The sequence below is a fragment of the Saccoglossus kowalevskii genome, chromosome 9 (genome assembly GCF_978046115.1).
Source record: "Saccoglossus kowalevskii chromosome 9, keSacKowa6.1, whole genome shotgun sequence".
NCBI classification, from domain to species: Eukaryota; Metazoa; Hemichordata; class Enteropneusta; family Harrimaniidae; genus Saccoglossus; species Saccoglossus kowalevskii.
In genome coordinates this window covers 17,342,342-17,369,865 of record NC_140649.1, presented here as the reverse complement: position 1 = coordinate 17,369,865, position 27,524 = coordinate 17,342,342, and the positions used below count along the sequence as shown (strand labels likewise).

The following is a 27,524-nucleotide window of genomic DNA, read 5'->3' as shown; positions in this document are numbered from 1 at the left end:
CCGGAATGTGCCGTTATTGGCACACGGTGAATCGTTTGCTGCAGTCAGCGTTCTCGTAGACACTCCCAACGCGGTTGAATAACAACGTAATTACGCATTGGTGACTGGTACATGCAGCAGGGGCTCTCAGTGTTTGGCACAATTCGAGTTTATCCAGTTATTTATTTGTGAATACGTCTTTTGTGTCGCGTCTCGTCATCGAGTCTGAAGAGAAGCGAGATGTGAATCTTGCGTTCAGCGAGTATCCATGGTCACGTTGTGAGTAGCTGAGTGCATCGTAGACGTATAATCCATTCATGAAAGGTCAAGCAGAGTTAACGAATGTATATTATAAAAGCATAAACTCAAATGAGTGACAGTGCATTTCATTGGGTCGATGACAGACTCTGAATTCTTTTGATTTGGATTCTTATCCAAACCTCAAGTAGACTGTTGTAAACAACATGGCGGAATATTCTGTTACCGTGATTGGAGAAAACGCCCTAGCATGTTTTGCTATAATTGTCTACATATTCGTGATGCTTGCCCATTTGATATCAATAATATTCTGGTAAGTAAATCTTCTCTGTTAGCGACATTACTATAAAATAAAACAGCTTATAATATTTAGAGAGGTTCGGTTGTATCATCACTGTCTCATCATACATGGAGAACTGACCTTGGTGTACAATAGTGGTTTCACACATATTGAATTTTGGCATTGGGATACCATTTACACATTTGTGCGTGTTACAGTCGGGGAAGGGTTATCAGTACATTAGGATAGTATACAATGTTTGATTTTTAACTTGTGCAATACACACTTGGTAAGTCCAATAGGACACAAAAATACAGTAACTTTAACAATAACAAATAAAAATAAATCTAAGATTTAGAAAATAAAATTTGACAATATGCTGTTAATAAATTATCATCACTAAAGGAATATCTATGCATATTAAAGGGAGATGGGGGATGGAGGCAGGCAGGGTCAGGGTGAATTATTGTTAGAATAATACCAGCAACTATTGAAAACAGTGGCGTAGATACTAGTCTACATTGGTGATGGGTATTGGTTGGTATCTCGCACAATTATGCATCACCACAGTGTGTGTGGTCTTCAGTTTACATAGATATATATAAACCACTTTATACTTGCTTTTAAACCAAAGGAGCCATAATTTATAAATGTGTGTAACCAGAGGTGAACAAATACCTCTATGGTTTATCATACAATACAACGATGTGGATTAGTGCTGTATTTTGATTGGTGCATATTGTTCTATTTTTAGTTTTTACCCCTCATTCTCTTGGATATCACAGTGGCTGCTACACATGTATATTAATCAAATGAGTGATTCATATCTCGGTTTCAAAGCACAGAGTACATGTAAAACTGTATGAGATCAACCATGGTTTGTAAAACCTACTCAAAGCAGTCTGTCCCAGTACAGTCCTAAGACTCGTAATGCTGTGAGCATGCTTGCAATAATTGAATTGTTGCTTGAATACATTAACATTTCATAATTGTATTGTCATGGTAGTTGATTGTAATATGCCTGACCTGATTGCTGCCAATTGGCCAATCTAAATAACACAGTCACACTATTTACACAGTAATACCCAATTGCTTGTGGGCTGGGTGAAAGAATTTGTTTTTTTACTAGTATTTTATTCACATGTACATGTACATGTACCTGACAACACATTTTTTTTGTATGCAGTCATCTTGCATTTATTTATTTTTCTGTCAACATACAATTTTTTTCCCACAAAATCTTCCATCCCACACCTCAATAACAGGGAACCATTTACCTGTATGTAAATCAAATCTGTTTTATGCGCTAGTCGTTACAAACCCTGACCCTCCCCACCTTTAGGTATGTGAGAACAAGAAAAATCACCAGACTTGCTAGATATATTATGTCCCACCCCCTTGGGTAATACAAAAAATGTCTTATCGCCCTAAGCTATCCCTTCACTATTGTCCCCAGGTTGTTATCCCAAAGTCTGATATTTCATGAGAAAATGCCCAACCCTTTCAAGCTTCGCTGAACATCGCTATCCCAAGACAAGCCCCAAAGCAGGGTCACATACTCAGAGATGATAGGTGTTTGGGTTTCATTGACTTCATTGCATTACAAGCTTGTGATTTTTTTTCAACATGAAAAACTGTTATAGATTGTTAAGTGTACCTACAAGTTCACAATGCTCTTGGTCACCATCATTTACATAATTCAAAAACTATAGTCAATAGCTGCTCTACATGTACACAAGTCTGCATCTGGTTAACAAGATATTAACTCATTGAATGCTGACACTGCCAAAATGCCTGTATATATAGATTCAGGGAAAGGTACAATAAAAATATATGTTGTCGTATTCGTCCCAGATGTAAATTGTTTTCTAGTGGTTTACAATAACTCATGAATTGTTTTGAATTGTCTTCCAATTATTATCAAACATTTGATTGGGGTATGTCACACATGTATATTTCAGGTGTTAGATCAAAGGTCATGTTGGCCGTGATTTACAATTTTTTTTTATCACATTGATCAGTGTTTCCCCTCAAAATCACATGTACCGGTATTTATTCAAGTCACATTTTTCAGGTCAGACATTTTCTTTTTGAATAATCAAATAAAAATAAAATAGGGTAACCATTCATCTCAATTCTCTATCGTCCATGAGTATGTCTTCAAAAGCACATCATAATATGTAGATTTATCTGAATATAAATGCAACTACTCAAATTTATCTTTCTGTGTTATTTGTATGCAGTTTAAACTATATTACATAACTTTATAATGGGTGGACAAATTTGATTTTTTGCAAATATTTTATTCAAATACTGTAAAAGGATTAATTGTTCACTGGGTTTTAATTTTGCTTATTTCACTGACTGGAAAATGCGCTAAATTAAAACCCAGTGAATATGTAAAATTTAGCATAGAACACATTATCTAAATGATAAAACCGTGAATTTAAAACTCACTGAATATGCCTGAAATGGTAAATTAGCGAAATTTAAACCTAGTGAAAATTAATAGTCATTTCACAGTATATGGTGACTTTCATGAAGACATGAGCATTTTTTATAGGAATTTTCAAAACATTTACCCTGGAAATCCAAATAATTCACTTTAATTTGCTATACCAAGATAACATCAGCATCATTCTTTTTGACATTATTGTTAGTTTTATTGTATTAATTATGCGTGCATCTGGATAACGTAGTAATAATTCATGATAATCAGAATTACACATCTTATAATAACATACTATTTTTTCCCTATGCATTTATGCCACAGAACTACATGTATATTTTCAGATCTTTTCTCTGTCGGAACTAGGATTACACTAGAAGTTGTTACCATATGTTTTGATGTCGGTTTTGTGAACAACATCATATAATAAAACCATATTGTAAAAAATCATAGAAATCTGAATATCCGTTCTAATACCCGCGAATGACCTTAAATGCATAGAAATGTAAATGTAGATCATTGTGAATAAATTATTTCATGTGTTAAACACTCTTTCAAACACAGAGACTATGACATTCATGTCTTGTTTGCGCATCTTCATGTATTCGATAAAAACTTTTACTCAGTAAATTATCAAGAATTGTAGTGCTTTTCAATTCTCATTGGTCATTCAATGGTTTCCCAGTTCGCCATTTCCATCTATTGTCCTTTGCACAACATGTGGGTGTGAATAGTGGCATTATATATACATTAAATACAGTAGATCTATTTCTGATCAACATTTTGGCATATATTTTTCCCATCATATTATAATGTTGTTTGAAGACTTTTATCTAGTTCATTATATTAACTATTTTCATTGTTTTGTTTTTTAAGACCTATTACGAAACCTGTAGTTGAACTTATGAAATTATGGTATCATGATCTGTACTTACAGACAAGTGACAACCAATTCGGAGTTTAAAAAAGTCATTTTACAGTGTATATTTTTAGCTAACAGTCCTGAGTCTCGTCTTTATGCTGTTTAGATGCCTCAAAGCTCTTTGATTGTATGAATCAATGGACGTACATGTAGTTATGCAAATTACTCTCAAGAGGTGTGCCTAAATTTATTGTGTGTTGTTATACACACCAACAGTTTAATGTCAGATGGGCTTATTTTCTGTCTGAAAGCTTTCATGCACTAAACTTTGCGAGTCAGAGTGGTATTTTGTCACCCCGTCTTTTTACAGTGTATGTTCATGACCTTAGAAACCGGGGTCATACATGTATGTCTGGAAGATTTCTGGATCATTTGATGTTCGCTGACGACTTGGTGTAGTATTAGCTGTGTTCCTATGTATATTTAGACAAGATTAAAGTTTAATTTCTCAATGAAAAATTATATTTAAGATTATTAATTAATGGTTTACATAGCTGGTAATGGTAATTCCAATATTAGACGTCGTATGAAATCATTTTATGCTAAGCTTAAGATACTAAGATTTTTGGATTGCTATTCTATGAATTGTTCACACATGTGGTGTATTTTCAAAGAAACACATGAGTGATGTACATGCAGATAAAATAATGCATTCTGTATTCTGGTCTTGGTCATAACATAAGCATATTCCAAACCCTTGTGTTGAATGACTTTTTCTTTCAGCAACCTTGTCTGTTGATTTAACCTTTTCACCACCAGACTTTCTTGCCCAAATTTTTCTGTACTTATCTCATATTCTTCAATATTTCTAGACATGAACCAACACAAAATTTGAGTCAATTTTTTCTCAAAAAAATTTTGCTATTTTTGTCCCAATCTTCTGAAGGATTGTTCAGACTATAAACAGGACTATTTTGTGAATTTGTAGTGAAAAGTGGGAACTGGTTGTGAAAAGGATAATGAGAATTAGCCAGTACAGGCAATTTTGATTCATAAAATTGTTTAAACCTATAGAGTCTGACAATCAATGCAATTATTAATCACTTACATGTGTTTCTATTAGAGCAAATACTCTATCACAAAACACTACTGACATGCACATGGTATTTAAATTAAAAATAATGAAATACCAAAGAATGGAATCTTAGGTGTTGTTTCAGTGTATACAATTTACTGCAGAATACTTTATTTTTGCTTGGAATTTATTTTCGCTATTTTCGCTGAAGGGATGATTCCGTGAAAATAAAATCCAGCGAATATACATTTTTTCCTATATTTTACATTAATCTCATCAAAAATCAGTGACAATAAATTCCAAGCAAAACGCCCAAAAAGCCTTTTCAGCGAAAATAAATTCCAGCAAAAATAAAGTATTCCACAGTATCACATTCTTATACACCAGGACGGAAAACATGGTAAAACCTTTTTCAAGTAAATATTAAATGAAATACTCGAACAGAATTCATTAGTTCAACAATCCATGTGTATACAGTGTATACAAGTACTGCACAAAAATATGTGTCAGTATCATGTGATCGATGGCCTCTCCCACCAATTGCTGACATCACATTCCACAAATAGTCCTGGTATTACAGAGTTAGTCATTGGAAAGACTTATGTATTAGAATTTACATTTTGTGATTTGTCATACTAGTAAATGTTATCCTTACATCCAAGACTGCAAACATACAAACTCTGTACCATATTTGTTTTATTTGAAGCATATGCATGACAGAGGTGTGTCTATATGGTCCAAAATAAGTCTATTTCAATGATCGAGAATTCGCTAAATATTTTTAACGTTTGATTTGTGTTTACTTTTTTTAAAGATAATCGTCTTATAAAGCAAATGCGGTTTATAGTTACTCAACAACCAACTTGTGCATCTAGACATGAATACATTTTGAAGGGCATCACTTTAAAAAAATTAAAAATTCTAGATGTGAACACCTATATGCAAGGGACAGAGACATGCATTTAAATTCCAGAAAAGGCCTTCTTGTCACCTTGAATCATTTAATAGCATTATCAAATGAAACAGAATCCGATACATAAAATTATAAACTGCCTGATATTATATTTCAAAACGTGATATGTTCAGGGACATTCAACAAGAGAATTTAAGGCAGAAACCAAGAAAAGCATGAAATCACTTGTGTGGCTTTCAAAACTATATTGGACAATGATATTAAACTAAAAGTCTCAAGACATTCGGGTGTAATTTATAAAAATATCAAAATAATATGTCTTGACTAAATGGTTTTATGGCTTGTATTTCTTGGACTGAATGTTGTGTTTCCATCATCATGATGGTGGGTTACAAATTATATGGAAACTTATGAATCTCCAAAAAGTCTTAAAACAAGACAAAATTACAAGTATTATTGTGACAGGCAATAAAGAACTTATCAGTGTTACAAAATTAATGAAAACGTCTTGAGACATTCCATTTGACTGATGAAGAAACTAGATATGACGAGTTTGAAGTGATGCAAAAGACAAATTGTAAATGAGTCTACTTGTTATACTTAATGATGTGCTGTACAGGGCTTAATAAGTTTTTTTATTCCTCTGATATCTGAATGCGCTGAATTAAATTCCAGTGAATTTTCACATTTAATCACAGAATGCAATTTTACCTTCACAAATCAGTGACTTTACAATCGTTTTCACTAAACATTGGACGATCAGATTGTGGTAAATGTTGATACATCAGAGCAAGTACCTAATGAAATTGCCACTGATTTTATCACTACTAATCAAAACATTATAACTGTAGCCTAAACATTTTTGATACAATGTATACCTGACTGAGTCTTCGAGGCGCCATTCTGTCTTTTTCTACTCAATTATAATGTTACGTTTGTGTGTGTGTCCCGGTAGTGTGTCCAGACACCCAGAGCATCTAACGCGGGAAAGTCGGGAGTACATGTAATTTGGTAACAAAATGCAGTCTCATAAACGAGGATTCGACACACAATTTAGTGTACGACAGAAAATTGTTGAACTTTACTTAAATGGGCTGTCATGTAGACAAATTGCACAACAAACTGGCGTGTCAAAAAGTACTGCGAATAATATATACACTAAACTTATTACTAGCGGTGATGTTTCAGCTGGGAAGCACGGACGAAAACATGGTAACAGAACATGCTTGACTGGCAATATTTTACAGCATATTGAATTTTATAAACGTCGACAGCCTAGTATTTATCTGCGTGAAATTCGGTCAAAGTTACGCCAAGATAATGTGTGCCTCGATGTCCCCAGTTCATCCACGGTTTACCGGGGACTTGTTCACCACCTAAACATGACGAGGAAAAAGTTAAAATCTGTTGCTGCAGAGTCAACGACTGACATTAACGAACAACGAATGCTTGATTTTATCGACACCATTTCTGATTTTAGACCAGAACAGCTGCACTGGTTTGACGAGGCGTCTGTCATTCGTACTACTGGAAACCGGCGTTACGGGCATGCAGAAATTGGTAAACCGGCGATAGAAATACAGCGGTTTGCGTCTAATGTTAATTACACAATAAACCTGCTTACAAGTATATTTGGTGTCGAATATTCTGATATCATTGTTGGACCTTCCAATGCTATGGAAATGATGAATTTTTTTTTTGAAGCAGTCAATGTAGAAGACCACGTTGGAAATCGTTGTTTGGCACCAGGAGATTGTGTAATCATGGATAATTGTGGTTTTCATCACGCCAGGATTGTCGAACCTAATTTGGAACATTTATTACAACAGCAAGGAGTGCGCCTAATTTTTCAACCACCATACAATCCCGAGTATAATATCTGTGAACAATGTTTTCGGTCTATAAAATTGTATTTGCGGGGAAACCAGGAATTTTCGTATAGATTTACTGAGTTTGCTATAGCAGACGCCATTGGTCACATCACCCCTGGGGCATGTCAAATTTTTGCTAGAGAAAGTGGTTACGTGTGATTTGCTTCCCGCCAAAAACTGGTCAATACGAACTGAAATGGAAGTCAACTTGTACCAGTATTAAGACAATATATATTCACTTGTTATTTTTTTATTTTGTTTTATAATCATCTTTATTAATAAATAAAATAAGATGACAATAAAAACTACAATAATGCTGAACAACATGTAGTATTTATTTTGAAAAGTTAACATTAACATGGGAAACTGAACGGCCGATAAAGCAGTTTTAACAATTTAAGTTTCGTTTACAAATATTTAAATATTTGACCTAAATTTGGAAAATCCTTTGCTTTGATTGTACTGAAGTATAGCTAGATTATAACCACTTCATGGTACATGGAAAACCATACAATGAAAACACTTTAAATTTGAGAAGTATCTTGTAATGTTCGTAATGTCATAACCATGTGGAAAATAAAATCAGTCATGGTACTATTATTCTGGTAAAAAACACAAACAACATTTTTACAAATCCGCAGATTTAGATGCGATATTCGCCAAATCTAGTAAAGTTAGGCAAGACTGGTTTGTTTCGCCGACAATCACACCCTCTGGGTTCTCCTTTTCCTTGGCTGTAGGTGCCAATTCTGGAAATTCCACTTGGTTTTCCATTTCAATTTTGGGTTGAGGCGTAGTCAATGCTGCTGCTGGTATGGGTAATGGTAAACTTGGACTTGTTTCCGCGGGTCTTGCCATTACTGTACTAACTGGTGTAACGGGAACTTGCGTTGTTGGCAGGCATTCACTAAATATAGGTGCTGGCATTGTCATCACATTGCTAGTAGGTGGTCGCATAAACGCCCAAGGGTTGATAAATGGAGTAGGATTTCCGTACCATGGCATCATATTTTGCGGAATAACCATTCCTGGGTTGGGCTGTGCTGGAACATACGGAGTATAAACTTGATTTGCCTGGTGTGGAATTGTAACTACGGCTGTCGGCGACGGAGATGAAATAGCATGTTTCAATGGCGAGGTTTCCTTGGATTGTTTTATTGTGCGTGTTGTTATTTCATGCTCGTCTTTCACGTCGTCGTCATCGGGTTTAAATTCAGAAACCTTTCGTTTTCCCATTTCCAATAATTTAGGTAGATCAACTGCATCTTGAAGATTTCCTGGTGGCAATTTACCATCCAAGGCGACTTTAAGGAGACGAACATCTTTTAATAACTTGCTGCGTCCCTCTAACCCAACGTACTTTTGTGGGAAGAGTCGTTGCAAGCGTGGTTTTAGAACACTGGCAAACTGGGTTGTATTTTTAGCTATGAAAGACTTCACAGACTGTAATTCCCCTTCTAATGCTTTCATCTTGTCTTTCACGTTCTTTATTTCTTTGTCTTTCTGTGAAATTGAGAAGAAATAAAATAAGAAAATGGAGAAAATAAACTACTAAAATTTACTAACCCCATTTGAAGTGCGAACAAAAGAAATGTTTGCTACGAATTAAAATTATTTTGTGGTGGTGTTTTATTATTAGCCATCACCACTGTACATAAAGTAGGCGTGAAAAATACGAATTAAATCATTCGATAAATATTTCGTAGCTTACTTGACGTAATGCTTCTGAATGTTACCGGTGTTTATCTAATCGACCACAATACATATAACCAGCACATGGTTCATAACAACACTCGCGACGGTTTCTGTTCCCACTTTCCTTGTGTCTTTTATGGTGACATAAATTGCATGTAGCGTCAATAGCTTGGATTCCTGGTAGTGCAAGTGTGGCTAAAGGTGGTGGCGGAGTCTTCAAATCTGTCCACTCACGTTCAAGTACAAACTTGCTTTGTGATAATATTTCTAACTGGTCCTCCAATTCTTTTTGACTGTCAGACATAGTAGGAGCCTGTGACGGTTTTTGGCGTGGCGTTTCACTTTCAACATTGGTAGATGTTTCGTCTCTTTTGTAGTCCAATCGACGTCTCTTGCCAGTACTTGAATTAGAAGCCCCTAAATTACTGTGAGTCATGGCCGAAGATGACTTAACCGCCGGGGAAGTGCCGTCGACAACGTACAATTGTTCACGCATTGTACCACCTTTTAAGCGAATTGTGTCCACTATCACATCACGGTATCGTTCGGTTGGTGGTAAATCAACTCGCTGTCCATCTTCGTCCATGATTTGCAGACGAATAGCCTGCATTCGCCTTAAAAAAGCAATCTGTTCACATAGATAGTCAACAAAATTTTGATATGACATGCACATAAACTCGTCTTCTTTAACATAGATGGGAACAATTCTGTCCTCCATGTAATAAGTAAAATGTAGCTTGAAAAGATATTCAGCCATTGTCCAAAGAGCGTTGTAATAAATCAGCAATGCTGGTCAGGATTCACACTGTTCACTCTAAAAAAACGACTCGGAAATGTCTTGCGCAAACAATAAAAGACAGAATGGCGCCTCGGAGACTCAGACATGTATACATTGTATCAAAAATGTTTAGGCTACAGTTATAATGTTTTGATTAGTAGTGATAAAATCAGTGGCAATTTCATTAGGTACTTGCTCTGATGTATCAACATTTACCACAATCTGATCGTCCAATGTTTAGTGAAAACGATTGTAAAAACTGGTGAATACCCCTACATATATCAAATCTGCTAAAATTAAACCCAGTTAATATTTCCCATCTACAGTATCATAATGGTTTGCACTCCAACTTGTCATTGAAACTATGACACAAAATACAGTCAAGAACAATGTCAAAACTTATGTCTCGTTTATTAATATACAACTTGTTGAGTCCTACCCATTAAAACATGTGTACATGTACTAAGCAAGGGAAACGTTAGTAAACAGTGGTTGTCTTTAAAACACGAAATCCCAATTCATGCATAATAATGTTTAAACATGTTTAAGAAGCCACACCCCTTGTTCTTCAAATTCTTTATAAATGTTTTCTTGTTTCATTGGTGATTTGCAGTCCAGTCACATATCATTTGTGAGAAAAATGTGTATCTCATACAAAGTTTAATTAAACATATGACAAGTTGACAACTGACTAAATAATTATGAAATTATAAACATTTTTGAAACATTGCTGTTACTGCCCTTGCAGTGCTGTATATTTGTATCATGACTCTGTGTTGGAAGTATGAAATATTCTATCATGGTTTTAATAGTTTTAAAATGACAGTCTTGTTGTACAATAGTAAACAAAAAATGAAACCAGTCGGCCATTTTCAATCATGTCAATGGCCATGTGCCCCCTTACCCTGGGGAGCAGATCCTCTGGCAACCATAAAATTCTGATTGACCAGGGATCACATGTGGCCACAGTCTTCAACTATGACCTGTCTGATAGTAATTTTAACTTAGAATTATAAAAAACCGCTGAATTGCAAGGCTCCCTCTTGCAGTTTTTTTTGTTCGAAAAAACCTTATATCATACATATATGGTTCTGGAAAAACATTGTTAAAACAAAATGGTCACCGGTTGTTCATTTTGAATCAGATCTAAAAAACAAAATTACATACATCAAGGTTATATTATGTCCAATGTATGTACCAAGTTTAAAACAAAATCTGATTCATTTCCAGAATAGCAAAAACATTTGCTTTTGATAAACTTTTAGTGCTGAAATGGCTGTCATTCGACTAGACTTAAATCAGATTTCAAAATGCATGTACATTTAAATTCATACATATGTATTCAAACAGATATGGTGTATGTATGGAGTTTACATCATGGATTAGCCATGGACGGATTTTCTCTCTCTCTGGACGTAATAAACTCAATAAGCCTTCTTTATTGAGGATGCCAGGTGGCCAAGGTTGATTAGGTTTCGTACGCGAGTGTTTGTTCGAGTCACGTACACAGTACATGTTTACTTTGATTTACGCTTATGTAAATGACAGTGATGTGTCCAGGGTTATAAGAAGTCATACAAATGCAATTGCTGGTTTGCATGCACTCATCAGAAAAGGGCTTCTAATAGAGCAAATGTGATAATTTGTTTAATTATATTGTGTTCATTATATTAACAAGTTTTTTGTTTTTTTGTTTAGTCAAATACATTGCAATAAGAATCCGGACCCATTATCAAGAGAAAAAGCTCCTGGAATAAGTATATTAAAACCATTAGTTGGTATTGATCCAAATCTAGCAGATAATTTAGAATCATTTTTTAAAACAAACTATCCCAGGGTAAGTATATTATTAGTATTTGTGGGCTTCTGTGTCATTTAGTATTTTTTTGAAGTAAGTCATCACATCTGCCATTAATTTTCAACCTTGTTCATGGCCAGTATTGTATCACATCAAGATCACTAACATAAGAGTCTGCTCTGCTCATATATACAGATGCCCTGAATTTAAGCTTTGGCAATAAATTGTACTACCGGTATAAGGATATTGTCTTAAAAAGTTTGAGGGTCACTGGTCTATTTTTTTGTGAAAAAGCTGTTCACATGGCCATTGAGATTGGGGAATGGATGGGTAGATTGAGGTAGGCAGGTGTTGGGCATGGGGATTGAAATGAGATTGGGGAATGGATGGGTAGATTGAGGTAGACAGGTGTTAGGTATGGAGATTGAAATGAGATTGGAGAATGGATGGGTAGATTGAGGTAGACAGGTGTTAGGTATGGAGATTGAAATGAGATTGGGGAATGGATGGGTGAACTGAGGTAGACAGGTGTTAGGTATGGGGATTGAAATGAGATTGGGGAATGGATGGGTGAACTGAGGTAGACAGGTGTTAGGTATGGGGATTGAAATGAGTTTGGGGAATGGATGGGTGAACTGAGGTAGACAGGTGTTAGGTATGGGGATTGAAATGAGATTGGGGAATGGATGGGTGAACTGAGGTAGACAGGTGTTGGGCATGGGGACTGAAATGAAATTGGCAATTGTGGTTCTAATGATAAATTATTCAAATTATTCCTTCCAGTATGAATTATTAATATGTGTACATGATGAGTTAGATCCTGCAGTTAGCGTGGTTAGACCATTGATGGAAAAATATCCGAATGTAGATTGCCAGTTACTAATTGGTAAGTACCATCCTTATGTAAGTATGAACACTGTATTGTCTCACTTTATTGCAAACATATTCATAGTAGTATAAATGTCACCAGGAGTTCCATAGTAGTATCAATGTCTCCAGGAGTTCCATAGTTGGATCAATGTCACCAGGAGTTCCATAGTAGTATCAATGTCACCAGGAGTTCCATAGTAGTATCAATGTCACCAGGAGTTCCATAGTAGTATCAATGTCACCAAGAGTTCCATAGTAGTATCAATGTCACCAGGAGTTCCATAGTAGTATCAATGTCACCAGGAGTTCCATAGTTGGATCAATGTCACCAGGAGTTCCATAGTCTATCAATGTCACCAGGAGTTCCATAGTCTATCAATGTCTCCAGGAGTTTCATGGTAGATCAATGTCTCCAGGAGTTCCATGGTAGATCAATGTCACCAGAAGTTCCATAGTAGTATCAATGTCACCAGGAGTTCCATATTTGGATCAATGTCACCAGGAGTTCCATAGTAGTATCAATGTCACCAGGAGTTCCATAGTAGTATCAATGTCACCAGGAGTTCCATGGTAGATCAATGTCACCAGGAGTTCCATGGTAGATCAATGTCACCAGGAGTTCCATAGTAGTATCAATGTCACCAGGAGTTCCATAGTCTATCAATGTCATCAGGAGTTCCATTGTCTATCAATGTCACCAGGAGTTCCATTGTCTATCAATGTCACCAGGAGTTCCATAGTCTATCAATCTCACCAGGAGTTCCATAGTCTATCAATCTCACCAGGAGTTCCATAGTCTATCAGTGTCACCAGGAGTTCCATAGTAGTATCAATGTCACCAGGAGTTCCATAGTAGTATCAATGTCTCCAGGAGTTCCATAGTAGTATCAATGTCACCAGGAATTCCATAGAAAAATACCATTGAAAGAATTAAGTCAATTGTCTATCATTATTGGCATATTGGAATCTTATTTGTCCATATTGTATTTGCATATTACTGTGTATTTATAAATAAAGCCAACATTAAAAAGTTCATTCATCACGAAATCACTTTATAAACATGAGTTCTATTATCATTATTTAGCTGTACTATCATAATAGATATCAATTAATTCACAGTAGTACAAATTTGTGTTCAAGTGCATGAATTAAATGCATAGAAATGATAATTATTCTTTTCTTAGCAAATTAAAAGAATATTTTTAGACTAATTGAAAATAAGTAATATTTTTCTGTTGATTAAATATGTTTTATTGGGGGGGGGGGGAGGATTAAAATTGATAAAAAAAAAAACCTGTGAATTGATTGAGTTTTTATGTTTCCAACAATACATATTACCAGTGCCGACCAAGTATTGAATTTAAAAACTTAGTGACTCACAACCTGTCAACCAACAAAATACCCAGTGGTTCCAAGCAAAATCAACAGCGTCATATTCTAACTGCAAAAAGTGTGGAAGTGAAAGATTTAGTTATTCTCTTGTTGAAAATGTCATGAACACAGACAATGGAATTTTGATCACATTCCAAATTGAATTTGACTTTTCTGTTTTATTTTATGCACAAAAAACAGCAACACATCATTAGTGTTGAAATGAGGCACCTAGCAAGTTTCTGTGATACAATCTTTACGATTGGCTTTTCAGAAAATGACACATTTAATAGTCAAATACACCTTCACTATCATTGGTCAATTTGTGAAATTTACCTTGTATAATGAAATCAAACTACCGGGTATTATTAGGTTGATATGATCTATACATTTATATCTCTGTATCGCGTAACATCATACATTGTCTTTGTTTGTATGCCATTATGTTAAAAAATTAATACTTGGCTGGTGTTGGTAATATGTAGTTCCACACAAAGCATTTCGTCAGTCATGTTATGTAATCTGTTTTTTATAGTCCTCTTACAGGGAGTATGGTTAAAAAACTCCAAAATTTCGACCATTTCTAAATAATTATTTTTGAAAAACGATCGGGTTGTTAGAATACAAAATAACAATAAATTTTCGGCCAGTCAAATTTTTTAGAGTGGAAATACAACAAATATAAAAGTTGGGTTATAAACAGTTGCAGAAATAGAATAGTTATAGAAAGTCATGTCTTTAAACAAATTTGAGTAAAAATAAGTGAGCAACTACTGGTGAGGTAAAAATTTTGGAGGTCAACAAACCACCCAAATTTCCAGAGTAGGCGAAATTTTAGAGTTTTTACGGTATATATATAACAAAACATTTCCTGAATTTACTGAGATTTTGTGTTATGCGTGAACTCAAACATCAAAACAGGACAAACAAAAGTCATAGCGTTGTCATGATGTCAAAACATTGCATGAGATTCAACAAACGTGGAAGACATTTGATGATGAGGGTATCTGAGAGTCATTTTTCCATCTGAAAGATTGTTGTTTTGACGTTGAACTATAAAAAAAAAATAATGTTCAAAATCAAATCAAATCAGATGCAGATGTTTGTTCCATGCCTTTAACGCATAACGTAATATCCCATGGAAGTACTGTAAAATGTCCATTGCCACCATGACATTTTTTTCAATATAAGTATTCATAATCTGTCTAATAAGCGCTTTGCCTTCATTGTCAACTTTGACACTCATTACGCTTGTTTTCTTGCAATAAACACAATGGCAATTCTGCTCATTTGAATCAAAATGGACATAACAATTCAAAATAGGTATAATTGCTATAAATTGCTGGTAGTTCTCAGAATCGTATTTATGTCGTGCGTCATAGCTAGTGTTCATCACTCTAGAAAAGGTCACATTATACTTAAACTGGGGGAATAGTGAATTTTTTTTTTGTCCACTGGTATGAAATTCTGTGAAATTACATGTATATACCAGGCATTCGGGTTTGGCGACTTTTTAAATTCACCTGTCCTGCCAAAAATTGCCAGTTCTGCTTTCCAGGATAATTAGCTCCCACTTTTGATACAAGTGTCATTGAAAAAGAGATATTTATCCAATAATTTATTTTCTTAACTGCCTTATAAAAAACATATTCGGTTTTGTACTCAGTGTAACTTTCAACTGGGCCTATTATTCTGGTTCACAGAATTAAGAATTCCGTTCTTAGCCAATTTACAATTAGATTGAAGATGGACAGTGCGTTTACCGGTATTCACATTATGTTACATTTTCCATTTTGTTTAATTAAAGTATATTGATCATGCTCAAAGTTAGCTTCATTTTCGCCTATATACAATGTACATGTACCATCTTCATTTTTTTTTATTAATTGAGTCTCCAAATGAAAAATAGAATATCTGCTAATATCATATCATTTTTCATACAAACCATTGGAATGTTTGTATTTTCAAAACATTTTCGGAATTTTCATTTATTTTAGGAAGTTGGTATTTAGAACAGTTACCTGAGTATAGGACAGGTAAGTTTGAATCTGCCACAAGATACTGATCATAGGCAGGTGATAATTTTGAACTCTGAAATACATAATTACGAGTTTTATAATAAAAATATTATTGAAAATAAAGCAAGTTTGCAATCACATAAAACTAGTAACAAGATTGCTTGTCTGTAAAACAGAGACTACACTGTGAAATGGACACTGTGCTGCCAATGAAATGGAGGTTATGTGCTGTAAAGCAGACACTACACTGTGAAATGGACACTGTGTGCTGCGAAATGGACATTATGTGCTGTAAAACAGACACAATACTGTGAAATGGATGCTATAATGTTAACAAACCAATCGTGATTCTACCCAGAGGTGACTCTGTAGCATGTACCAAATCAGAGTTGATATAGCATTGGATGATAGGTGATAAACGAAGTTTGGCGCTGTGTTGCTGTCCTCGAAAAATCGCAGCTGCATATTTTATACAACTTTTCCATAGTTCATACCCTGGGATTATGTTTGATATGTGACCCATTACAGCAAAAAAAGAGGTGACACTTAAATACACATTTGCTAATTAGAATCTGCCGTGGAGGTGAGATAATGCCCAAATAAACAAACCTTGGCTGGCAAAGATGAGACGATATATGTGTAAAATGGATCAATATTCTGTAAAATGAATACCGTATGCTGTAAAACAGATAATATACTGTGAAATGGACGGTATATGCTGTGAAATGGAAAGATTTGCTTTGAAATGGATGCTATAAGCTGTGAAATGGACACTACATGTATATAAAACAGATACTGTTGTGTGAAAATATGCACTATATGATGTGAAGTGAAATGAATGAGAAATGATGTGAAGTCAATTACAAATTACAAACCTCTTATTCTTTTATTCAGCTGCTGTGTTATGTATATCTGCGAAACTCGCATTAAAATGCAAACATTGTATTCAAAATTGCAGCTAGCCTTCTGCATATTTGATTATCATAATGTTGGTACAATTTCAAAACCATTCACATTACAATGTTACTCTGTTGTGTTGGCTGGAAAGCATCAAGCCATTTTAGTGCGTTCCTGTTTTGATGCATACACACACACACCCCCCTCCCTTGGGGCTGTATTGGTTATTATTATACACACATAAAAGTACTAAAACAGGTTTACAACATTTCTACAAATTTCTTTTAATGAAAATCTATCCCAACAAATATTAACTTTTAGTCTTTAGCTCCGCTGTCGACTTTGTCGAGCAGGCTTATATGAGTGATTGCCCGTCACCTGTGTCAACTTTTTACTTTTCAACTTCTTCTTGAAAACTACAATTCTTATTTCTTTGATACTTGGTGTATTTGTACCTTGGGCAGACCTGTCTTAGATTTGTTCATTTCATGATGAGATCTTTAAATCGCTAATTTTTGTCATTTTTGTTAAAAATTTGAAATTCGCAAGTCTGATTGCTTTGATATTATACACATAGGTACTACAGGTGGACTTCTCTCAGATTTCTTCATTTTGTGATGATATCTTTAATTGAAATGTACATTTCTAACAGCGGAGCTATCTCAACCGAGAGGCTGCTTATTTTTATTTTGTATAAGTTTGTGGTTTTGGATTTTAGTGTGTTAATGATAGGTGTGAATAACATTATTAAATTTACAGGGTCTGAAAAACAACACTATTTTTACAGGTTTGTTCATCAACCTAGGATGCCAGACAGGGGGATATACCGTGATAAATGCCATATGTTGCAAAGATAGGACCGTAATCTATTTTCATATACATGTATATTATATTTCAGGTGGTAAGAAAGTTGGTATAAATCCAAAAGTTAATAATATGATGCCTGGCTACCTTGTCTCCAAGTACGACCTAATAATGGTCAGTGATGCTGGATGTCAAATTACAGATCACTCTCTACCAGACTTAGTTCATCACATGAAAGATGATGTTGGGTTGGTGCATCAAATGCCATACACTGTACATCGGAAGGGATTTGCTAGTACAGTAGAAATGGTAAGTCTGAATCAATAGTGATTACCTGGGTTGATTTTTTCCAGTTTGTCCATCTTGAGAGTACAATATTAAAAAAGCATTCTTGACACTTTCATAGAATTACATATTTTTTTTTTTTATGGGAATGACAACTATAAATTTTAATATTATATGGGGGAAGTATCAGATGATGTCATTTGAATGAAAATATTGATTCAGAATGGGAATAAGTGCTCAATCAAGTGATATGAATTTGTACATCTGAATATTGTGGAAATGAGATGCAATAAAAACCCGCTATTTAGAGTTATTTTCAAATGGTTGTTTTTTTAATCTTGTCTGTGACCATTTGTAATGAGCCCTTGACAATTGAAGATAAAATAATGGTGTTGTTAACTGTCACTGTTATTAAATATACACCTATGTGTTCCAGTTAATACAAATACTATTATCACACAGTTTCATATCAAATTGTAAACAAATGACGTTGCCTATACAGAGTTCAATTGGGGTGAGGGGGTGAAAGAAGTTTAGTATCAAACACCTTACATCAGTGTCTTGTAAACCAGTATGAATTTTCCATGATGCAACTAGTCATTGACTCAATAGAAAATCATACATTGAAAAAGTTACCTTAAAAAAATATCTTGCATTCAACAAAATAAGTTTGAAAATGGCAGTATCAGATGCCACGTTGTTGTCCTTACAAAATCAGTTCTGCTAGGGGGTACACTTCTCCATACTGTGTTCAAACTAATGAAATAGTTTGATTACTTGTAGGTTTATTTTGGTGGTGCACATGCCAGGATGTATTTATCAGCTAATGCCCTTGGTATTAACTGTGTAACTGGTATGTCCAGTATGATGAGGAAGTCAATTTTAGAAGATGCTGGTGGACTTGAAGAATTTGGCCAATACATAGCAGAAGATTACTTCATGGGTAAAGCTTGCACTGACAGGTAACTTGTATTCACTTGCTTCCTAATTAAGCATCAGTCCCATTAGGGTATTTGCACTATTAGAAGCAGAAGCGCACATAGATTTATAGCGAGAGGGTCGTCACCTGTGCACGCGCGGGAATTGAGTCCCAAGCGACGATACCAACACACGCTAAAGACGCAAAGGCTCATGGGTAGACGCTTGTTTGTAAATAATGACACGCTATGGCCATCTGACGTATGCGCAGGTGACGACTCCCCGCTTTAAAAAAATGCATTTATTTAAAAATTATATTACAGTGCATCATTCAAGTATAACTTAGTTTGACTATAAACACACTTCTTTGATTTACTTAAATATATGTTATACTAATTGTGCAAATATGGTAATCTAAGTAATGTAATCTATGAAAAAAGCTACGGTAAAATCTGTATTAAATGCATCTACACATATGAGAAATGGTGAATTTTTGGGTCTCAATTATTCAAAAAAAATGAATGCGGCTTCTATTAGGAATTTGGCTTCTAATACAGATTTTACTGTACTCAGCTTCAGTTTTTGCTGAATAGGGTCACTAAATTGAATAGGAGATTACTTTAGATGCGTCTATAAATTTATTATCAAAATACGACCTAAATTACACAACCACCATCAGTATGTGCCATAAAGGCACTTTTATTACATGAAAATAAATCAATTGGAATACATTCCATTATTAGATTAAGTACATTTATCATCTTGAAAACAGAAATAATGAAATGAATAATGTCCTAACTTACTGGAGTACACTTGTGTATTATCAACATTTTACTATGCACTGAATGGTTACCGTCCAATTTTAAAAAAGTTTTCATACAGATTATTTGCTTTACAACTAATATTATTCGCATACAATGTATAACATGATTTGATGTTGCATTGATACATCTGAGCTTTGCAAGCACTGGTGTCCAATAGTATTAAAAGCCAGCTAAATTCATTCTCTCATTCATATTTATTTCAGGGGTTTTAAAGTAGTAGTATCGTCATTGTGGGCATTACAAAATTCTGGAACATATTCTTTATCTCAGTTCAAACGTAGAATGGCCAGGTAGCTATCACCTTTTTTTTATTTTGTCTACATGCATGAAGGGGTTTTATGTGTAAGGGCAATAAAATGTCCTTAGTTAATACATCTCGGTACTTGTGAAATTGGTAATTGTTGCTGAGTGCTGAGCCTTGAGGCTATACCTTGTGTCCATATTCAAATGATTTGCATAGGCCCATAAAAACAGTTATGTTTCTGGTCATAGCTGTTGTCTGATTCACATCACCGTTCCTACGAACCCATGACTGATTGTTTCAAAAAGCTGTATTTTACCTCAGTTAAATTGAATGGTTTGATTGGGCGCGGGTGTGCAATGACTCAAATCCATTTCAAATTGAAATCAATAGATTTTGTCGTCATTGTTTAACTGAAAAAAACACCCAACTTCTACTTCTAAGGAAAACACAACACAACATAACACATGACATTGTGTTCTATTTACCATGGCAACACATCAAAGCATGCACCAATGTGTTTGCTTTCATCAACAGTGAATACAGATTCATAATTGGAATTCTGCCAAGGTACATGTACAATGGTTAGGCGCAGTTAGGTGCATGCCATTTTGTTGTTTTTTCATCACAATTTTATAAAAAACAGTACAATTTTCAATTAAAAATTGTGAAAATGCATAAATTTAGAAACCTAATGGACCAGAAAATTATTACATAATATAAGAATGTTTAATGCTTGTTAGATATTATTCCAGTAAAATTTTTTAAGCTTGCATTGAACTATGATGATTATTAATTACTATATGTAGTTTGTACACAGTTCCATAGCATGGACTAAAAGGTAAAAAAATGTAAAGTCCAAGCTGAATCTGTTTCAAAAACTTATTTCTTACCCTTGCTTGATAAAGTGTGTATGAAATGCTAGCGACATGCATGCATGTTTTCATCAGAAGAATTTGTTTTGTCCAGAAAGTGATGCAGACTACTGATTCACCTAGCTATAATGCAATAATATGCAATTTAAGCAAGTGGTAGAGATTGGGCCGCAAAAGCTGTATCCAGTCCATAAAGAATATTCAAATCATTCAATAGCCTAACATAAAAAGCAGTTATGTGGTTTTTGTTGTGATTTAGTTTTCAGCATTTTTTAGTTATTATTAAAGTTTGAATCACACACAGGATACTACTGTAAATGTATTAATTATTCACTGGGTTTTTAATTTCGCTATTTTCACTGATAAGTCAAATCTGCTAAATTAAATCTATGTGAACATGTAAATTAATAAATATAACTATACTGGCTAAAACTAAAACCCAGTGTTGTTTTTTTATATAGACATTAGTTCCTTTTTAAAATCATCGGACGACTATTTTACTCATCGGAGCATTTGCATCGGAGCAACTTTCAAACATTATGTACTTGCCAGGTTGTGTTTAGTGCACACTCAAAGTAGAATTTAAACACCAATGCATGACAGCAATTATTGCATTAAAATCAAATAATAACTTTTGAGCAGTATAACCCAGAAACATCATTTCAGATTTGTTTTGACCCTAATGCCCGAGTACATACCTCTACATATAAGTACATGCACTACTAATAGATCATATGGAGGATAATAAGCAGATATTATTATACTACCACATTGGTATACCACATCATTTTTGCGAAACATGTAACAATTTTTTTCTTATATTTTTTTTTCATTTTTTTTTCTCAGATGGTGCAAACTTCGTCTTTCAATGCTGCCATTGCTGATTGTCTTAGACCCATTGACTGAGTGTTTAGCTTTGGGTTTATTTACAGCTTGGGGTCTTTATCATCTTCTTCATCTCCATCCAGTAGTCTTCTTTCTATGTCATTTATTAGGTTGGTTTTTAATGGATTACATTCAATTATCAGGAGTACATGTAAGTAACATTTTGTATGTGGCTACCAATTTGTAATTCAAATCCTGTGTTTATGCTTGAAACATCAAATTGTTGATATTCAAATCCTGTGTTTAAGCTTGAGACATCAAATTGTTGACGTTCAAATCCAATGTTTAAGCTTGAACATTAAATTGTTGACATTCAAATCCTGTGTTTATGCTTGAAACATCAAATTGTTGATATTCAAATCCTGTGTTTATGCTTGAAACATCAAATTGTTGACATTCAAATTCAGTGTTTGAGCTTGAAACATCAAATTGATGACATTCAAATCCTGTGTTTATGCTTGAAACATCAAATTTGGTGACATTAAAATCCAGTGTATATGCTTGAAACATCAAATTGTTGATATTCAAATCCTGTATTTATGCTTGAAACATCAAATTGTTGACATTCAAATCCTGTGTTTATGCTTGAAACATCAAATTGTTGATATTCAAATCTGTGTTTAAGCTTGAACATTAAATTGTTGACTTTCAAATCCTGTGTTTATGCTTGAAACATCAAATTGTTGATATTCAAATCCTGTGTCTAAGCTTGAAACATCAAATTGTTGACATTCAAATCCTGTGTTTATGCTTGAAACATCAAATTGTTGACATTCAAATCCTGTGTTTATGCTTGAAACATCAAATTGTTGACATTCAAATTCAGTGTTTGAGCTTGAAACATCAAATTGATGACATTCAAATCCTGTGTTTATGCTTGAAACATCAAATTTGGTGACATTAAAATCCAGTGTATATGCTTGAAACATCAAATTGTTGATATTCAAATCCTGTGTTTATGCTTGAAACATCAAATTGTTGACATTCAAATCCTGTGTTTATGCTTGAAACATCAAATTGTTGACATTCAAATCCTGTGTTTAAGCTTGAAACATCAAATTGATGACATTCAAATCCTGTGTTTAAGCTTGAAACATCAAATTGTTGATTCAAATCCTGTGTTTAAGCTGGAAACCTCAAATTGTTGACATTCAAATTCAGTGTATATGCTTGAAACATCAAATTGTTGACATTCAAATTCAGTGTTTAAGCTTGGAACATCAAATTGTTGACATTCAAATCCTATGTTTATGCTTGAAACATCAAATTTGGTGACATTCAAATTCAGTGTTTAAACTTGAAACATCAAATTGATGACATTCAAATTCAGTGTATATGCTTGAAACATCAAATTGTTGACATTCAAATTCAGTGTTTAAGCTTGAAACATCAAATTGTTGACATTCAAATTCAGTGTATATGCTTGAAACATCAAATTGTTGACATTCAAATTCAGTGTTTAAGCTTGAAACATCAAATTGTTGACATTAAAATCCAGTGTATATGCTTGAAACATAAAATTGATGACATTCAAATTCAGTGTTTAAGCTTGAAACATCAAATTGTTGACATTCAAATTCAGTGTTTAAGCTTGAAACATCAAATTGTTGACATGCAAATTCAGTGTATATGCTTGAAACATCAAATTGATGACATTCAAATTCAGTGTTTAAGCTTGAAACATCAAATTGTTGACATTAAAATCCAGTGTATATGCTTGAAACATCAAATTGTTGACATTCAAATTCAGTGTTTAAGCTTGAAACATCAAATTGTTGACATTCAAATTCAGTGTATATGCTTGAAACATCAAATTGTTGACATTCAAATTCAGTGTTTAAGCTTGAAACATCAAATTGTTGACATTAAAATCCAGTGTATATGCTTGAAACATAAAATTGATGACATTCAAATTCAGTGTTTAAGCTTGAAACATCAAATTGTTGACATTCAAATTCAGTGTTTAAGCTTGAAACATCAAATTGTTGACATGCAAATTCAGTGTATATGCTTGAAACATCAAATTGATGACATTCAAATTCAGTGTTTAAGCTTGAAACATCAAATTGTTGACATTCAAAATCAGTGTTTAAGCTTGAAACATCAAATTGATGACATTCAAATCATGTGTTTAAGCTTGAAACATCAAATTGTTGCAGTCCAACGCCAAATATACAGGCCTGCAACTCCCTCCTGCTACAGGTAGCGAAATTGTTGTTGTGCTGTCTTGAGTTTTATACCTGACCCTGTTTTTAATTGAATTTATTTAGAATCAAGCTCTACCTTTTAATAAATCTGAGTTTGCTGTGGCGTGGATAACAAGAGAAGTCCTAACGATTTTTGCTTATGTGGAAGCTCTTCTGGATCCTAATATCCGCTGGAGAACAGGAACATTTAGAATGAAATGGGGTGGAAAAGCAGTGGAAGTGACCTCGGAAGAAGATGTCAAAGGCTGTCGTTGTTACCTTGTCTAGCAGTGTATTTCTAACTTTGCTATATGAACTGCCATTTTTGTATACATTTATTTTAATGTTTAAAAAACCTTTTTTTATGAATTATTTAGTTTATATAGAAGCTCATTATAGGCTGTCACACTAGTTAACGTTTTGCACATACGCAGTGACTGGTTGACAAGAACCGATCGCTTGCACCCAATGATTATATAGTAGTGTTGTTCACTCTGTTGTTATTATTAAATATACATATTCCTGTCCCAAACATGCGAGCAACATTTTTTATCAGACTCTTGCATGTTGGTTGGCAAAAAAGTATGACGTCATAGTGCCTACAGCCTATAGTGTTACATTAATATAGTAAAAAAACAGTAAATTGTTGACTTTTTATAAATTATATACAGTATACAATGCAGTGTGATGGTTGGAAACATAATTATGTTGTTTAACTTGTGTATCAGATATATAATCAGTCTTGCAATTATGTTATGTATATAATGTACTATTGCTGTGTTTTATAGTTGATTAATTAGGTAACTGCTGTATCGAGGACCAGTAAAGCTTCTCATATTACTGATTGTCTCGTATTACTGTTTTATGTTTATTAATTATCATCAATATCAACTTTATATTTCCGATTGAAAACTGTATGGCGTTTAAACAATCCTCTTGTTATACTATTATGCTCTTTCAGATGTGTTCATTTCATGTCAATAATTCTGATAATTATCACACCCCATGAGTATCTTAACAGGAATTTTCAACTACTTTTGGGCATAGGTCCGAGGATCAAAACGCCAAGGACTATTATTAAGATTATTGGATTAAGGATCCAAGAGTAATTCCTGTTAATGTGTGAGTAGGGGTATGATAACAAAGTTTAATATTCTTTGAATTTGATGATTGAATTTGTGTTTTTTCTGCAGCACCATCATGAGTTGTGTGGTATTTCACAGTGTGTTTATATGTTAGGTAACTCTTTTTGGATAGAAGAAGGAGGAAATTGTAGTATCGTAGCTGATACAACTATGTATGTACTTCACTCATTCAGTCAAGTGACCATGCATTCACATAGCTTATATCTAAAAATCATTGATTCAAACCCAGGGTATTGCTGCTGAAAAAATGTCCTATTTTTTTTTATTAATGAAGGCAAAGTTGTATACTTCACTTGGATCATGCGAGAACAAACTTGTTCAGAAACATAAACATAGACATAAACTTTTCATAGTAAACGGGCATTGTTTAGAACAAAGAAATTGGTAAGCGCGGACTATTTAGAACAAAGAAACTGGTAAGAGCAGACTATTCAGAACAAAGAAACTGGTAAACGCCGACTATTTAGAACAAAGAAACTGGTTAACGCAGACTGTTTAAAACAAATTAAAACAAACCAGTTTTAGTGAATAGTTTTGTAATCTTTAGTGAAATGCTATTTTAATGACCTTTTGAAAATAATAAACCCAATTGCTTTGATATTTTATATAATTTTTATAGCTTATGTAGAAGTTTATGTGCATGACAGTGGAACTAGATTGTATTTTATCATTTATATACATTGTTTAATAGAGTGATGGTTGGAAACATCATTCTGTTGATTTATTACCTGACTGTGTATTAGGTACATGTATATTATCAGTCTGGAAATTATGTTATGTATCTAGTGATGTATTTGGCCATGACCTTTGCAGTTCTGATAGCAGCTAATCAAGAAGTCACTGCACTTGCAGTGCTGTAATTGACTAACCAAGGTTTCTTAACCTTTGCAGTTCTAAGAGCAGCTTACCAGAGGTCCTTGCTTTTCTGCAAGCTAACCAAGGGGCTGCTTTCTTTGCTGAACTTTGAATCAGCTAATCAAATAAAAGTGTCCCACTTGTGCAGTATTACAAACTACCCAAGGGGCATAGACTGTCATAGCCAATCACAACTCACAGATTTAACATTTTGTGAATTAAAAAAAAAATGATAGTATAAGATTCACTGAATTTCATTTGCTAGAATTTTAAAAGACATTGTAGTATATATTTTGTTGGTAATGGTTTCATAATTGCTCGTAAGCTTTAAGAAAAACTAATCTGGTCATTGTATCCTGTACTAAAATGAACCAATGAAGACCTTGACGCAGTTTCCTCATCACAAGTAATAATTTTTACAGCTGTATTTTGTGAACACTGTCGTACTATGAAAGTCTAGTGTTACAATGTATGTGATGATGGTGATTGTATATGATTGGAATCAAATTGGTTCAGTATATGAAAATTGTCAAAGGGAATTCCAGTAATTAAACGACATGTAATTAATTTAACATGTATGTATTGGAACCAATGGCAATATGAGCAGTTATATATGGTGCTTGACAAGATTGGTAGTCTTTTTAAGCATCTTCCTCCATTGAGGTGATAGTGTTATAGTAGTTGAACATAATACCTATATGAATATAAGCGTTAGTTATTGCGCGTGGTTGAGTTTTTTGTATGAGAGAATTCGAAATAACTCATTTGAAGTGACAGTTAGTTGGTGGTTGTATGAACAAGATATTAACTCGCACGTACAAGTGAAATTGAGATGGTTAGGCATTTTGTATGAATGAAATTCTAACTCACTAGAGTTATTTGAAATTTAAACGCGTGTACAAGTGAAATTGAGGTGGTTAGGCATCTTGCATGAACAAGATATTAGATCACTTGAAGTGAGTTATTTCATAGTTGAACATGATGTATGGAACCTCAAGTGAAATGGTATTCATTTCAATTGGTAGTTGATCATCTTGTTTGTGTAAAAGATTTGGGTGACAGGTACTCGGTGGTTGGGTGTGTTACACGAGAAACAAATGCCCAAGTTTAGTTTAGTTGGTAGATTTGCACTTTTTTTAAAAATATTAGAATAAATATTAATTTATTCATTCTTCACTGTACTCTGTTTTTGTTATTTACACTACAGTGTTTACCGCCCCTGGGCCTTTCAAGGACTTCACCTTGTGGTGTTAAAAGTAGAATGGCAGAAAAAATGGATCATAATCAGTATTACAATATTAAACAGTTGCAACATCACTGTCAGTATTGCCATCTTTACCAATATCTACATTATTGGAACAATTGGATACAATGTCTTGGTCAGTGTTGCCA

At 34.0% G+C, this 27,524-nt stretch overlaps 1 protein-coding gene across 1 annotated transcript; it reads left to right on the top strand.

Annotated features, from left to right (window-relative positions):
• On the top strand, positions 1-27,313 carry LOC100373334 (ceramide glucosyltransferase-like). The gene is made up of 8 exons (XM_002740133.4): positions 1-550; positions 11,859-11,997; positions 12,742-12,844; positions 18,013-18,227; positions 18,987-19,165; positions 20,149-20,235; positions 21,908-22,097; positions 24,217-27,313. The coding sequence occupies exons 1-8, from the start codon at positions 444-446 to the stop codon at positions 24,418-24,420; spliced, it is 1,224 nt and encodes a 407-aa protein (XP_002740179.1). The 5' UTR covers positions 1-443; the 3' UTR covers positions 24,421-27,313.
• The last annotated feature ends 211 nt before the right edge of the window (positions 27,314-27,524 follow it).

Excerpts from the sequence above, each read along its gene's own strand:
- LOC100373334 (XM_002740133.4), top strand. The coding sequence starts at position 444 with ATGGCGGAATATTCTGTTACCGTGATTGGAGAAAACGCCCTAGCATGT. Across the intron at positions 19,166-20,148 it reads GGTAAAGCTTGCACTGACAG|GGGTTTTAAAGTAGTAGTAT; the intron begins GTAACTTGTATT and ends TATTTATTTCAG. Across the intron at positions 20,236-21,907 it reads TTCAAACGTAGAATGGCCAG|ATGGTGCAAACTTCGTCTTT; the intron begins GTAGCTATCACC and ends TTTTTTTCTCAG.